The sequence below is a fragment of the Oncorhynchus gorbuscha genome, linkage group LG18 (assembly GCF_021184085.1).
Source record: "Oncorhynchus gorbuscha isolate QuinsamMale2020 ecotype Even-year linkage group LG18, OgorEven_v1.0, whole genome shotgun sequence".
In the NCBI taxonomy this organism is placed as follows: Eukaryota; Metazoa; Chordata; class Actinopteri; order Salmoniformes; family Salmonidae; genus Oncorhynchus; species Oncorhynchus gorbuscha.
This window is the reverse complement of record NC_060190.1, coordinates 68,375,424-68,389,573: the sequence shown is the minus strand read 5'-3', so window position 1 is coordinate 68,389,573 and position 14,150 is coordinate 68,375,424. Positions and strand designations below refer to the sequence as shown.

At 42.2% G+C, this 14,150-nt stretch overlaps 1 protein-coding gene across 1 annotated transcript; it reads right to left on the bottom strand.

The window, feature by feature from the left end:
- Positions 1–691: 691 nt before the first annotated feature.
- On the bottom strand, positions 692–13,215 carry LOC124003506 (monocarboxylate transporter 1-like). The gene is made up of 5 exons (XM_046311801.1): positions 12,904–13,215; positions 8,861–9,134; positions 5,185–5,328; positions 4,055–4,840; positions 692–3,908 (listed from the first exon to the last, which is right to left on the bottom strand). The coding sequence occupies exons 2-5, from the start codon at positions 9,075–9,077 to the stop codon at positions 3,649–3,651; spliced, it is 1,407 nt and encodes a 468-aa protein (XP_046167757.1). The 5' UTR covers positions 9,078–9,134; positions 12,904–13,215; the 3' UTR covers positions 692–3,648.
- Positions 13,216–14,150: the final 935 nt, after the last annotated feature.

Sequence of the window (14,150 nt, the reverse complement as noted above, 5' to 3'; positions counted from 1 at the left end):
GTGTTGGAATTTGTGAGTGTGGAGCGGTTTTTAGCACTTTAGGGAGTGGTAGGAAGGACAGTGGTAGGAGCGGCTCCTAGAGCAGCTTTCCAACAGCTGAACATACTGTGCCTGGGAGTGGGTTTGACTCTGTAGGAGGAACCAACAGCTTGAAGTTGAATCCTCTCTCTCTCTCCATCCTGACAACGAATTGGTAACATGAATATTAATTGACAATAGCACTTTATTGACAGTTAGTAAACTAGCAAGCAAGGTTTTTTTGTAGATAATGTTAGTGAGCAAGTGTGTTTGTGGCACAACAACAGCTAGCCAGCAAAAAGTTAGCTAGCTAGCTAACTTAGCTAGAGACTGGACACATTTACAGAAAAACAAAATATTTTGCAATAACATACTTAGCTAGCAAGCTAAATAATTAATATCTAATTATGAAATATGAGCAAATGTTAGCTAGTAGATCCCTACCTGGAAGTGAAGACAGCCAATGTTTGTTTTGTTCAAATGGCAGATGTTTTAGTTGTTGAAGTGAATGTGTGCAGAATGTATCAAATAGATAGACTACATATGTGAAATAAATGTACATTATACCAGTCATACATTTATATTTTCTTAATATATTGCTCTGCATTACACTAATCAATGGAAACATCGAAACATTGTAATCTAGGTTAGCCAATTAATTCAAACAGTCCAATAGCTGTGGGGATATTTTATTTTATACTTAGGCCAAAGTAAATAACTCTTAATGAACACAACATCCCATTTCAGTTTTATTTTTTGTGGAAAGAAAAAAATACATTCATTGAAATTTCACAAAACTATTCACATCATGGTCATCATCCATGTATGACACACATGACTAAAAGTGTCTTCGTGTGTTGACGTCAAAGTGCCTCCCTTCAAGTCGGTAATGTCTAGATTGGACCCAGCTTTTGAAAATGTACGTTAAAAGTAGACACTTCTTTTGCGCATTTTAGATAACCCTAACCCTTTTCCTAATCTTCACCTAATTCTCCTAACCTGCTGCGTAATTTCTCCGAGACCTGATATGAAAAGTCAATTCTGACAAAAAGCTGGATCCCTTCAAGACCCTCCAAGTGCCCTTGGACATATGAAAATTATGAAAATGACCAAAGATTGTCTGTTCCCTCATGGATCAGGGTACCATCACATGACAATCAATGCCTATCAACTTTCATTGGATCAAACCCTTGATTTCTGCATTCACAATTATGACTTTAGTCTCATCAAGTAGGCGACATTAGTGCAACCTCAAGGTAGTTGTGTCTGGAATATTTTTAAAGTTACTTAAAATTAAATCAATCAGTAACAGTGATATACAGTGTCATTTTCCAATATAACGTGCAAACAATTTCCTCCGGGATGAGGATAAACTTTCAGGAGCTCAAGAGTCATTAACGTAAGAGTAAATACTGCCACCTAATGGAGATAAATAGCTAATGGGTTAAGGCAAGAAATGTAGTAGCTGGATATTCCAATCATCCGCAGGAACCGCACCCGACAGCTATCTGCAGGAGTCGTCCCCGCTAGCTGTGTTCCGGCGTCCTAGCTAGTAAGCTAACAAGCTAGCACACAGTGTCCTTCATTCCCACCTGCCCTCGCCATTATTACCAAAACTGCGGGACACTAGTGCATGACAGGCATGGGCGAAGTACACTGTCTACCTGTGTCCTAGCTATCGTTAACTAGCAACCTTTCTTCTGCTGCTGTGTACCGGAGTCCTAGCTAACTAGCTAGCTATCACACGGTGTGTTTTGCTCCGGCATGCCGAACACCTGCTGGAATCCTAGCTAGCTAACTAGTTAGCACCCATTGTCCTAAACACCTGCCGAAAACCTGCCCTTGCTGTCGTTATCAGTACTTCGGACAAAAGTGCCCGACATGCAGGGGAAAGTACACTGTGTACCGGTGTGCTAGCTAGCTACCTATCCCACCTACTGTGTACCAGAGTCCTAGCCTACTAACTGGCTAGCTATTACCCAGGGTCCTAAATGCCTGCCGAACAACTGCCCTTGATCTTGTTAACAGAACAGCGGGAAATGAATGCCCAACAGGCTTGGGGCGAAGGACACTGTCTAACATTACTAGCTAACTAGTTGCCATTGTCCCCCTGCCTCTTCGGCATGCATAACTAACACATACTGTACTGGAGTGCCCCCGCCTCCTGCCTGCGGACCAGAGTCCTAGCAAAAAAAGAGACAAATTTACACATAAAGAGGGGTTCCTACAGATGCAGAAATGCCCACATGCAGGAACGCCCCCAATTGCACTCTTCATAGTTCAAGAGTGTTGTATTGTCTTTGGTGTTGTCACAGATACTGCATTCAAAACAACTGGAAGCTCGGAAATCGCGGAAATCATTTATATTGAATTAGTGCCATTGATTTTAGGGCCTACACATTCCCATTTTGGCGCAAGACAACCGTTAGACCCGATGATGTGTTTCTACTCATGAGTTTAGCTAGCTAAAAATGTGGTCATCACTAGTTACCAGAGGCATATAGTGATACATATGGCTAAACCCAGCCTTTTTCTGCAATTCCTATTTTTTAAATCTGATTATAAACCTAACCTTAACCCAAACCTTAACCAAAATGCTAATCTTATGCCTAAACTTAAATGAATACCAAAAAGCCCATTTTTGTTTACATAATTTTAACGATATAGCCAGGGCCGCAACTTTCACTGGGGACGGGGGGGACATGTCCCCCCCCACATTTAGAAATTGCATTTTTGTCCCTCCCTAATTTTATCATTTGAATATGATTACAAAATGAGGCAACGGTGTGGTTTAGGACCATGTGGAAGGGTAGGCTGTTTGGAGTAGGCTGTTTGGAGTGTTTCAAAATTGGATTAAAAAACTAACTATAGTTATGTCCCCCCCCCCCCCACTTCTAAAATCAAAGTTGCGCCCCTGGATATAGCCAATTTTTGTAAATAGTGACAACTCCAAAAGTGTGATCGGGGAATCATATTGCAGAAGCAGTTTCTGCAGGTCTTCAAACTGGATTATCTTTGGTGTTGTTATCGGTCTCTCTAGCTTTTTAGCTGTGCAGTCAACACGGGAATATAATTGTTTTGAAGATGAATTGAAGAACTGTGAATATCAAGAGACTATGCCTGATTATTCATGTAACAATGCTTTCGGAGATTAAAGAAACCTACCAATCATCATGACAGTGTGAACAAAATGTTACAGTGATTCATTAAACCTTCTAAAAGCACTAGTGCTTTCACAGAATAATACTGTACATTGTAGTTATTTGAGGTGGACTTCTGAAATTCCAAATACACTATACACATAGGAATTACCTGTATATAATAATATTCTAAAATATATCACAACACTTATGCAGAAAATTTACTATTTGGACTCCAGTAAAATATAGTATTTTTTGGTAGGGCAGTTGTACATTTCAGTAAAAAGTTGCATACATACATGTATCTTGACACAGTCATATTATCCTGATAATACATTATTCAATGACAGAAGTGGAACTGGTGAAGAAATATGTTTACATGAACATTGCTATCTGCCAAAGACTTAAACTAAATGAATTTGATGTCTACATTATCTCATTGACTGTATTGAGGTACCATGTGAATGCGTGAATTTGATGTCAAGGAAAGTTAGATTATGTCTTCTGCCGTTTTTGTCTCGTCAACTGCTCTCACCCTGTCATTGGTGGCTTCTTTGGAAGCATTGTCCTTGTTGGTCTCTTCTTCTTTTCCCTCCAGTTTAGCTCTCCTTTCCTCCTCCTTTTTCTCTTTGTCCAACAACCGGTAGTTGGTACCCATCCCCACGAACAGGAACACACTGGCAATGATAAGGATCACCCCACAGCTCTGGTAGGTGTATTGGTAGTCATTGTAGATGTCTTTGAATTTCCCTGTGACCGAACAAAATATTAATTCTAACTTGTATCATAAGTTAAGTCTTTGATTTTCATAAAAAAATAAACCAGTTAAATGATTGAACTTCTTTAAAATAGAAACAAGGAGCTTAAGTAAGCTACAAATACATGTGTGCACTCACCTAACATAGGGGGACCTAACAAGACAGGCCCACACTCCACAATGGTGACCAGTCCCACTGCACTGGAGAAGCGCTGCGTTCCCACCAGGTCCATGAGAGTCTCAAACAGCACTGCACTCAGCCAGCCAAAGGCAAAGCCAAAGAAGATGGCATAGATAACGAAGCCTGTGTAGTCCACGGAGATGGGCGCCAGGACGTGGCACACACCGTTCAACAGCACAGAGCAGGCAAAGAAGTACTGCACCCTGGGTCGTATCCACTTTGTATTGGCCACAATGCCCATGGATGGCCGGGCCACCATGTCCACAAAGGCCAGAACAGACAGCAGGAAGGCTGCCTTCTCTTTGGGGATGTCCCTGCTCTTGGCAAAGTTACTAAGGAACACTAGTGGGGAGAAGAGACCAAAGAACATGATGACGTTACCCATGAGGTAGAGCACGAAGCCCCGGTGTTTGAACAGCGAGAGGTCGATAAAACTGTTACACTTCTGCCCACACGTCGTACTCTCCTTGGCAGCATCTTCACTTTTAACTGCAGGCTGTGGTTTTGGTCCGATGGGTCTCATGAGAGAACCAGCGACGCAGCAGTTGAACAGCAGGCCTCCCAGTATCAGGAAGCTGCCCCTCCAACCAAACTGGTCAAAGAACCAGCTGTTGAGAGGGGCCAGGGTGGATAGGAACACTGGGCTGCCTGCCATGGCGATTCCATTGGCGATGGGCCGCTTATGGTAGAAGTACTTCCCAATCATAGTAAGGGCTGGGTTCAGATTGAATGCCAGTCCCAAACCTGTTGAAATATATTAAATACATTCATTCAGTCCAATATCAGACTGCATAGTTATTCATTATACATAACACATGAAACCAGACAGAAAGGAAATTCAGGATAATAGAAAGTGATAATAGAGTTCCTGAAGCGGGCCCCAGAGGGCAATACATTTCTTCAACAACAGAAAATAATGAACAGTAAACTAATGAACATATCCTTGCTATTCGGGTTCCTTGGGATGTCCCTACTCTCCATTGAAGTTGAAATGTAAAATGGTTAAGGTAAGGGTTAAGGTAGGGGTTAAGGTTTAAGCTAGGGACGTCCCCAGATCCCAGATAGCACTATCCAGGAAAGAGGCCTACCTCCGACCACTCCCACACAGAAGTAAAGTCCTTCCACTGAGTTGCAGAAGGAGGCAGCAATCAGTCCACAGCCGGACAGGAATCCTCCACACATCATGACGGGACGACTCCCATACTTATTAACCAGGATACTGCTGATAGGACCTGAAAGGTGACAAATACAAATCAAATGATGATTCATATGTTGGGAAAATTCACTTTAGGCAAATATGCTCAAGCATAACTGACTATACCATAATGACTATCTAAATTTAATTTGAAAAACTTTAGAGGATTGTAAATTCGCATCTTGAATTTATTTCCTTGATTAACGTGATTTTAAATCTTTAATAGGTGAAAATGCGAATTAGACTACCGTAAGAAGTCTATTTTAGAGAAATTTTATATTTCACCACTAGAGGCCCCTAAAGCCCCAACTCTGAGAAACGCTGGTGCAGCCAGAGCTTCCACACAACTTCTGCAATGATTTGTCTCACTGCTGCACTGCAGCAATTTCTCTGGTCTAGCCACTGTTGGCAATGCAATCGCACAGAAAACAAGACAATCGCGATGAAACAAGATATTGTGAGGTGTGGCTACAGTTTGTGTATTCCTAACGTATGTGCGGAGAATGACAAAAGAAGAGGGCTCTATCGCTAAAGAGCAATTCTAACTAGGCTACTGTAAAATCCTGTGCAGGATTTTATGTGTGTTTGTGCTAGAGAGGTTGGGTATAGAAAAAATACATTTAAAGTACTCCACAGTAGAGCAGGTTACACGTAGTCACTCATTTCCTATGGGTAATCTACCATAGTTCCCATGTAATAGTAAATAATATCCCTTCATTTTGAAAGATGAGAGCTTCACATTGAGAGGGAAACTACCTTTGTCCCACTCAAACTCCTACTGCTGTTGAAATAGACAGTTTGTCTACTGATATGACTTGGTAAACATAGCCTACTCATAGTTTTTCTAGTCAATGTTCTACTTCTACATACCCTATCACCTTCCCTACTGGAAGCTTTGGAGGCTACATTCACAATAGCTCCACTTTGTTATAGTCTTAGACTGAAACATATTCATTCCATTTAGGTTTGGCTAAATCTCAGAGTTTGGCAACACAAATTTAAGGTAACTATGGGCCATAAAATGAGCCTAACAACCTCTAGCTCGCTACAACTTGAAAACGTATATGATTAGATGGCATGCAGAGTTCTGCTGGCTGCATGCCCACCATCTGTCTGGCCTATACCAACAAGGCCTAACTGGGAGCGAAGATCCATGTGGAAGACGCTTCAGCCTCCCTGCCAAATCCCGGCACCACTGAAGGAACCTAAATGGAATGTGACAGTTTTTGTTTAGAGGTTGTCCAGACTCATTTGCCAGCTCGGAACACGACAAAGGCTTTTTACATTCTAATACAGGCGAGGCTAAACACCAACAAAGAGCCTGTCCCCTCTCTCTCTGAAGATGAGCTGGTGAGGGGGTGAAAAGTCTGAGGAGGCAGCCTAAGACCAACCCTGACGATATAAGACATTATGAGAAGGATAGGAAAGAAATTAAAGAGAGGTCAAGACAAGAGGATTATGCCCCATTATTTAGTCAATGTATACATTTTCCGTAACATTATTTTTTTGTAGCGTTCATGGATGACACATGAACACTCTACAATAAATCTGTATGGCAACTGTGTTTCTTGAATAAGCCAAGAAACACAACCCATTTTCTGTAGCACCAGTAAGCGTACATGCAAAATTAAGCATGGATCGCCCCTGTACGGCTGCTTGTTCTTTGGGGGTCTAGGCCAGGTTCCTGTTGTTTACTTTGAGACAGCTGTTAATGTAAAGAATTGCTTTCTAAAGCCATTTGATTCAATTACTCATCGATTACTTTAACTACAATCTAGAAGAACACATTGTGTGCCGTGCACTGTTGGCTGTAAACCCCCGTTTTAAGGCCTGCCAGTATTGGGTCATAGACGTCATTAGGGTCTGAGTCTGACAGGGCCTGTGTGTTCCGGTCCAGTAGAAAGGTCAGAGGTCAGCCCCCACACAGTCATGTGCTCCTCATCATGCGCAGACAGCCAGGCATTCATGTGTCCACAGCCCAACTAACAGGCAACATTCAGAGTGGGAGAACTGGGAACCATCTGAGACAAAGATACTGCATGAACCAATGACCTGGCTTTCGCCCATGCAGGTCCTGAATGTGCGCCTGAGCTAAGTGCTACCTTTTGAGGGAATGGGCTGCTGAACAGTAAATAGCATTCATTCACTGGTCTGGTGGGGGGAAGCTTTGTACTCGAGTAGGGAAATGGATGCTTATCTCTCTGAGTGGACCATATGTACACATGGTGCTGGTCCCCTCTATACTGAAATAGGCAAATGGTTCAGAAATCGTTAAAGAGTTCTTCATAAAGTGCTGCTATTGCTGAAGCTTGACCTACTGTACCGTATACAATATGTGGTACTACACTTGGAACATATCAGCACTAATCCTTTCAAGAGTTCAGTGGTTTGGTAATTACTCCTTCAGTAGTTTTTCTTCCACATGTTATTGTAAATAGGCACTACTACTAAGCTAACTGAAAATGCTGTAGAAGTGTGCAGCTAATAACAATGTATACAGGACAACATCAATATGGAAAAAAGAGGACATTTTCTAAAATAGCATCATACCCCGGGGATATGATTATTCAGTTTATCTCCACCTTCTTGAGAGAAAACGAGCCTGTTCACTATTTGACAGTGCTTTAAAAAAAATCCAGCCTCAGACCTCTTCTTGTGGGACTACGAGTATTGAGTACAAGAGTCCCTCTGATTACTGTTCTGTCTGTTCGTGTTGAAAGTCATGCAGATGAAAAGAGGCGTATCAACTCTCCACTGGGAAGACCTGTCTGACACCTAGCGTTTGATTCAACCCAGTCAGTACAGGAAGCTAGACCAGCTGACACAGTCTGCCTCACCTGCCACTCTCATGTAAATCATTCAATCTCCTCAGCCTCAGAAGACACCTGGGACAACATTCATCTGATCAGAGCATTAACAAGTACAATGAGGAAGAGAGGAACCCCATCCACGGACTGTAGAGACAGATACTGTTGCACTGTTAATAACTATGCTTCAATGGATGGAAGAGTAAAAGCATTCTAGAGACCCATTTGTATCATTTCAATGACAGTGGTTTGATTCAGGCATCGCTGTCTCCTTTTGGACAAGACACTTCATCTTGATCTGGTGCCCAGTGACCTTACTCCACACAGTCAATGGGTGGGAAACTACAGGAGCTGTTTGTACTTGAAGAATAGGACGTGCATGAACGATCCACTGTGCAAAATAAAGAGTGTATGCATTCTCAATGAAAGGTACACTGTGAATACGTATGCCTAATAGAGGCCTCCAGATCCAGGCATGTTAAAAAGTGCTGTACAGTGTCTGTTTAAAGAAGGATGATGGTAGACATTGTCTAATTTTTCATCATAGCTATCATTATGCTTCATTTTTGCATCATATATATATATTTTTTAAAAGAAGCCAAGTTGACGTTTCCGAAATTTCACACATCTCACACATTTCCGGTAGGGGTGCACTATTCTAGCCTTGCTAGCCGCCATATCTTGCGAGCTTACATGAATGTTTGGTACACGAATATCAGTCTAGTAATTACCAGGCTAGCCCTAATCTATTCTCCAGCTCACCTCCGGCATACATCACTGCCAGCATGATGGAGGAGATCCATGACACCTGGCTGCTGGTGCAGTCGAAAATGACCTCAATCTCCTTGAAGAAGACGGTTATGGACTTGGGAAAGGCATAGGAGAAGCCGATGGAGATGAAGGCTCCCACCACTACTGCCCAGCCCCAGCCCCCCTCTGGAGGGGTGTACCCCTGGGGTCCTCCCATGGCAGGCGGCATGGCTGCTGTTCTGCTCACCAAGATCCTGCACGCAGGAACCTACACAGCAATGGGCACCTGTTGGAGAAAGATTAATCAAGTTTTCAGAAACTTTCAAAGCTAGAATTCAGTTAACCGAGAATTTTTTGAAAATTGTATTGTTCATCCTGCACTATGCAAATATAGTTTTTTGGGGGGTAATTGAACTATGTTAACAATCTTTCACGATGTGAAAAGAAACATTTAATCATAAAGTTAAATCTGGGTGTTTCCTCACTGTAAAGGTGTCCCCCGTACGGGAGTTGCAGCGATGAGACAAGACTGTAACTACCAATTGGATGCCATGAAATTGGGGAGAAAACAGGGTAAAACATATATTTTTTTAAAGGTCAGATACAGTGCATTTTGCCTCCTTTCAGAATTTGAGAAGCAAAATGTATCTTATCTATTCAGATTCATTTAATTTCCTTTGAAAAATGATTTGAATACTACACTGTATGTTGACTGTGCATGACTGGAGCCAATGCTGTATGGTTCATGTCAGCAGGATTTCACATGCTGCTTTCACAAGATAAGCCTGTGTTTATTTACAGGGTGTTCCCATTTCCTCCCCCAGCTACCTCTGGTACGTATCACAGGTGTGTCATGGTAATGTCCTAAAAGACAATGCTATAGCAGCTAGAACTAAATATCAGAGAGAGCGGAAATGCAAGCACATGTCCTGTTAACTTCAATGGCTTGATCATATAAGATAAATGTTGACTTAAATAGTTTCACCTTTAGCACATTTGCATGATTATTTCTTACCAGTGGTATGAAACGCCGAATCCATGACTTCATCCTCAGTGTTTCAGAAGTAAATGGATCAATTTGATTTGCCAAGAAGATTCATCCTAAAAAGCCCAATATTCACTGTGTGGGAGGTATTTCTGGAGCTTCTTTTTACTGTAAATCCAGCCCTCCTCTATACTCCCCCCTCACTTCTGAGCTTGTGAATACAGGCCCATCTGCAGAGTCAAATGGCTTACTATATTGTTTACACCGAGGAACCCATCCACAGTGCACATTTATCAAACCATGAATACAGGTTGAATTCAGCTTCCTAGGAAGCTTGGGGCTATGCTCTCATAAAGAGGGTAATGATTTAGAGTTTCTGCATGTTCTGTGGAGAGGACTCTTGATCTAAGGGAAGTAATGGCCCTCTGTGGTAGTGGAAACAGCATAGGATTAGCAGTTTGTGTGTTGCATTGCACAGTGGAACCTCGGCATGTACTGTATCTTTCCAGAATTTGAGATGTAGTGACGCTAAGCTAGTTGAGCTGGGGTGATGTGATTGCATTGATTAAATACGGAAGATCTGGAGGAAAGTGGGGTGTCTTTTTCAAAAGCCCATTATTTCCTTCTAATACAGTCCTCCAGACAGAGCTTTGATGCAAAGGTAATATAATGAGTCAATGACGTACAGCAGGCTTCTTTCTGTATGACAGCCTCTGTGTTTCTCAGTTGATTTACAAAACATTTTCAGGATGTCCCTATGTGTTATACTTAAGCAATAAGGCCTGAGGGGGTGTGGTATATGGCAAATATACCACGGCTATGGGCTGTTCTTAAGCGCGATGCAACGCGAGAGCCTGGACACAGCCCATAGCCGTGCTATATTGACCATATATCGCTAACCCGGAGGTGCCTTATTGCTATTATAAACTGGCTACCAACGTAATTAGAGCAGTAAAAATAAATGTTTTGTTATACCCGTGGTATACGATCTGATATATCACGGCTGTCAGCCAATCAGCCTTCAGGGCTCGAACCACCCAGTTTATATTGCAGATCCATTCATGTTGGATATGGGTATCCCAAGATTCCCCTCAAATTTCACCTAAATATAGGGAAGGCTGCCATTGAAATCTCTTAAAGTAATTCACACTCCAGGCAAAGATGAAAGACTAATTCGACCAAATGTGTATCCTTATGCTGGTTTACAATCTTCCCCTGTTAGCGGATGTACTCTGTAGAGAGAGAAAGGAAAAAGAAGACTGTGTTCCCTATCAACTTAAAGCCATTATCTGATGAGGACTTCTGGGTACTTCAGCATGCTCTTTTAACTATGTAGTATGCAGTACAAACATGGCATGGTGCAAATCAATTTCTCACCGGAACAGCTATGATAAATGAGAGCAGGTAAGTCAACTTTCTATATTGTGAGCAGTTTCATAGAAGTGAGATGCAGATGAATGTGAAGAATAACTTAGCATACTGCTGTGATGCAGTGGAAATGGAACGTTTCAGTCCACTCCTGATACAGGAAATATAATGGCTTGGGACTGTAGTGACAGAGTGAACTAAACCACATCATGCAGTTATAAGCATGAATAAAATAGCATGTTATTGAATTGGGACTTGAAAACTGTATTGCACAGGAGTTTTCACATATCCAAAGTGCACTTAACGGGAGTGGGCTGTCCTGTTAAATGGGTGTTGAGAATACAATGTGCTGGGTGTCCTCTTACAGCTTTCGGCTTTACCTCCTGTCCTGGGAACAAAGGTCAGCTCAAAGATATGTCTGTCTGAAAATAGTATTGTTTACTTGTTCAACAGTCTTTCAATCAGCACATATATTTGCCAGGGCACAGGGTACAATCCAGGGTACAAGCCAGGTTACAGAGCATAAGCCAGGGTACAATCTAGGGTACAAGCCAGGGCACATGCTTGGCATACATTCTGTGCATGAGCTTCCATAGGTCGTTGAGTCCCACACGGACAAGACTGAGTAGTGATTGTCTGTTTTAATTGATGAATGGAGGAGAAAGTCAAGACATACAGTAATGTGTATTAATGACTAATCAACACATCAAGGTTAATAATATTTAAGACTCTTTGCAAAGTAAGTGGCCAGTAATCTGTGAGTTAAAGACTCCACTTTAACCTGGTTTCTAGGTTTATCATATGCAGACAGCTGCCTGCATGGAGGATGAAATATGAGTCAAGATGAACAATGGACCCCACATTGGCTAAAGGTCTATAATAAGCAGCCAAAGTGGGCAGCCTGACCGTGCCACTCGAGACGGAACACGCTGCTTCAAACGCCCCAGCGGCACGTTCTTGGCACTATAGAACATTGGCTGTGTCACAACAAGGTCTATGTCTTAACTTCTTCAAGGTTAAATCCCTCGCAGACATCTTGCCGCTTCAGATAGGCGAGCGAACGTAATGTTCAGAAGCCCCAGGACTTTGGCTGCTAAGCTAACATGGCCCTCTAAATGGATATGTGACTGACAGAAATGGATGGGGATCACAGCACAGGACAGAAGCTGGGTTGTTAGACTAATATTAGGTTATTTCAGTATTGTCTTCTAAAGCCTTACAATAGCAGCAGTGGGATTCACGTTGAAGGCTTGGTAGGAATGAGAGTGATAGTACAGGTATTGTGGGTTTTGTAGTAGGCTATCCCCATTGATTTCCATTGCAGACATGCCTCAAGCATCCTGCTCAAAACCATCATGATCCCAAGGTGAGCCGTCATGATCATGACCACTTCTGTCAAACGCTTTTCAGAACAATAAACAAAATACAATTTTTTTCTTTTCAGGGCATGAACAATAAAGAGAATTCTATTTTTTTCACAAAGCATGAACTATAAAGAGAATATGCACTCACATAATAACTTGACATGTGTCACATTAAACATATCAGTGAGATCCTTTCAAGAAAATCTCCTTTCACACATTTTTATTTATTTTTACATGCAAATGAGAATGCTTCTCCAAGAGCAAATTGACATCTCAGAGCTTATGCAGAGGAACCACATGTACAGTACATATGGATGTGTGGGTTGGTCGCATCTTACCTTGCCAGCAGCTCCTCCTAGTTCCAGATGAGCTCTACAGGCTGAGATGGGGAGCTCTCCTCTCAATGAGGCACTTCAGAACAGGGCTTCTTTGTGTAAGAAGCAAAAGACCTCTACAGAAGTCTAAGTCTAGGATGTCTGAGATTCTTCCATAAAATAGAACCTCTACCTCCACTACTACAAGCAGTGTCCCTGTGCTGGGGAAATGAACACTTTGGAGTCTGAATAAGTGCTGGTCTGTAAATGGGAAAAGAAGTTGACAAAGTTTGGTTCATTCAGTGGCCAGTTCAAACAACTGGACCGGCCAAGATACTAGAGTGCTAACTGATGAGGTCAGTCCAGTCTGCCTCTTATTGGCTGTTTGAGGATTAGAGCCGTGCCCCTAAAATGTTTTCCCCACCTCCCTTTGCCTTGTGTTTCCAGCTCACATGTACTGCTCTATTGGCCCTATGTGAACCTTCAAACTGTAGGATACACACTAATGTCTGGGCCTAAGAGATACCATGCCTGTTGGCCATTGATTTCTTTCATAATTGTATAGACAATAGATTACAGGATATTGGTAGTCACAGCAATCAAACAACTGGCTCCCTCTTAAGCAGCTTTTGTTGTTCCCCTCTGGTCTCCTGGGAAACATTAGCAGAGATCGTTCTGATCACTTCAGAGGTTAACTTTAGGCGAGGCCTTAGTTCAACTCCCCCCGCTGTCACGGTGCTCGATGGTCAGGGCTTGGGAAAGGAAACATCCCTGAGCGCTGCTGGAGGTTAACAAACAGAGCACTACTGTATTGCAAATAAAACATGCATTCCTTGTAAGGGACCACCAAGTGACATAACACTGATGGCTTTTGAACAACACAGTCCTTGTTTTGTTTGTTTGTTTAGTGTCTCTCCCTTTATTAGAAACCTAATAAGGGCATTCCACATGGTGGAGGGTGATTGTGACTCTGTCTGCTCCACTGATTACACCCCAATCACACAACAACTAACAGCCAGGTTATCAGCTCAATTACATTAAAGGGATAATCCCTACCACTGTTTCGGTAACAAGCTGAGGGATGTGGCTGGAGAAATGTAACCACTCAAATTCACAGACAGATCTATGGAGGACTGACCATCCATGATATAAAAAAATATGGTTTAAACCATGTTTTGAGGCTATATGGTGTTTGTTTACATTTAATTTGTTTACAAACATTCGAGTAAAACAAGCTTATATTTAGGGTTCTGAGGGTGTACGACAGTTTA

What these genes read in the sequence shown, in the direction of transcription:
- LOC124003506 (XM_046311801.1), bottom strand. Translation starts at nt 9,077, where the DNA reads ATGCCGCCTGCCATGGGAGGACCCCAGGGGTACACCCCTCCAGAGGGG. An exon ending in GGCAGTGATGTATGCCGGAG is followed by an intron (nt 5,329 to 8,860) that starts GTGAGCTGGAGA and finishes GTCACCTTTCAG; the next exon opens with GTCCTATCAGCAGTATCCTG. An exon ending in GTTAGGTCCCCCTATGTTAG is followed by an intron (nt 3,909 to 4,054) that starts GTGAGTGCACAC and finishes GTTCGGTCACAG; the next exon opens with GGAAATTCAAAGACATCTAC.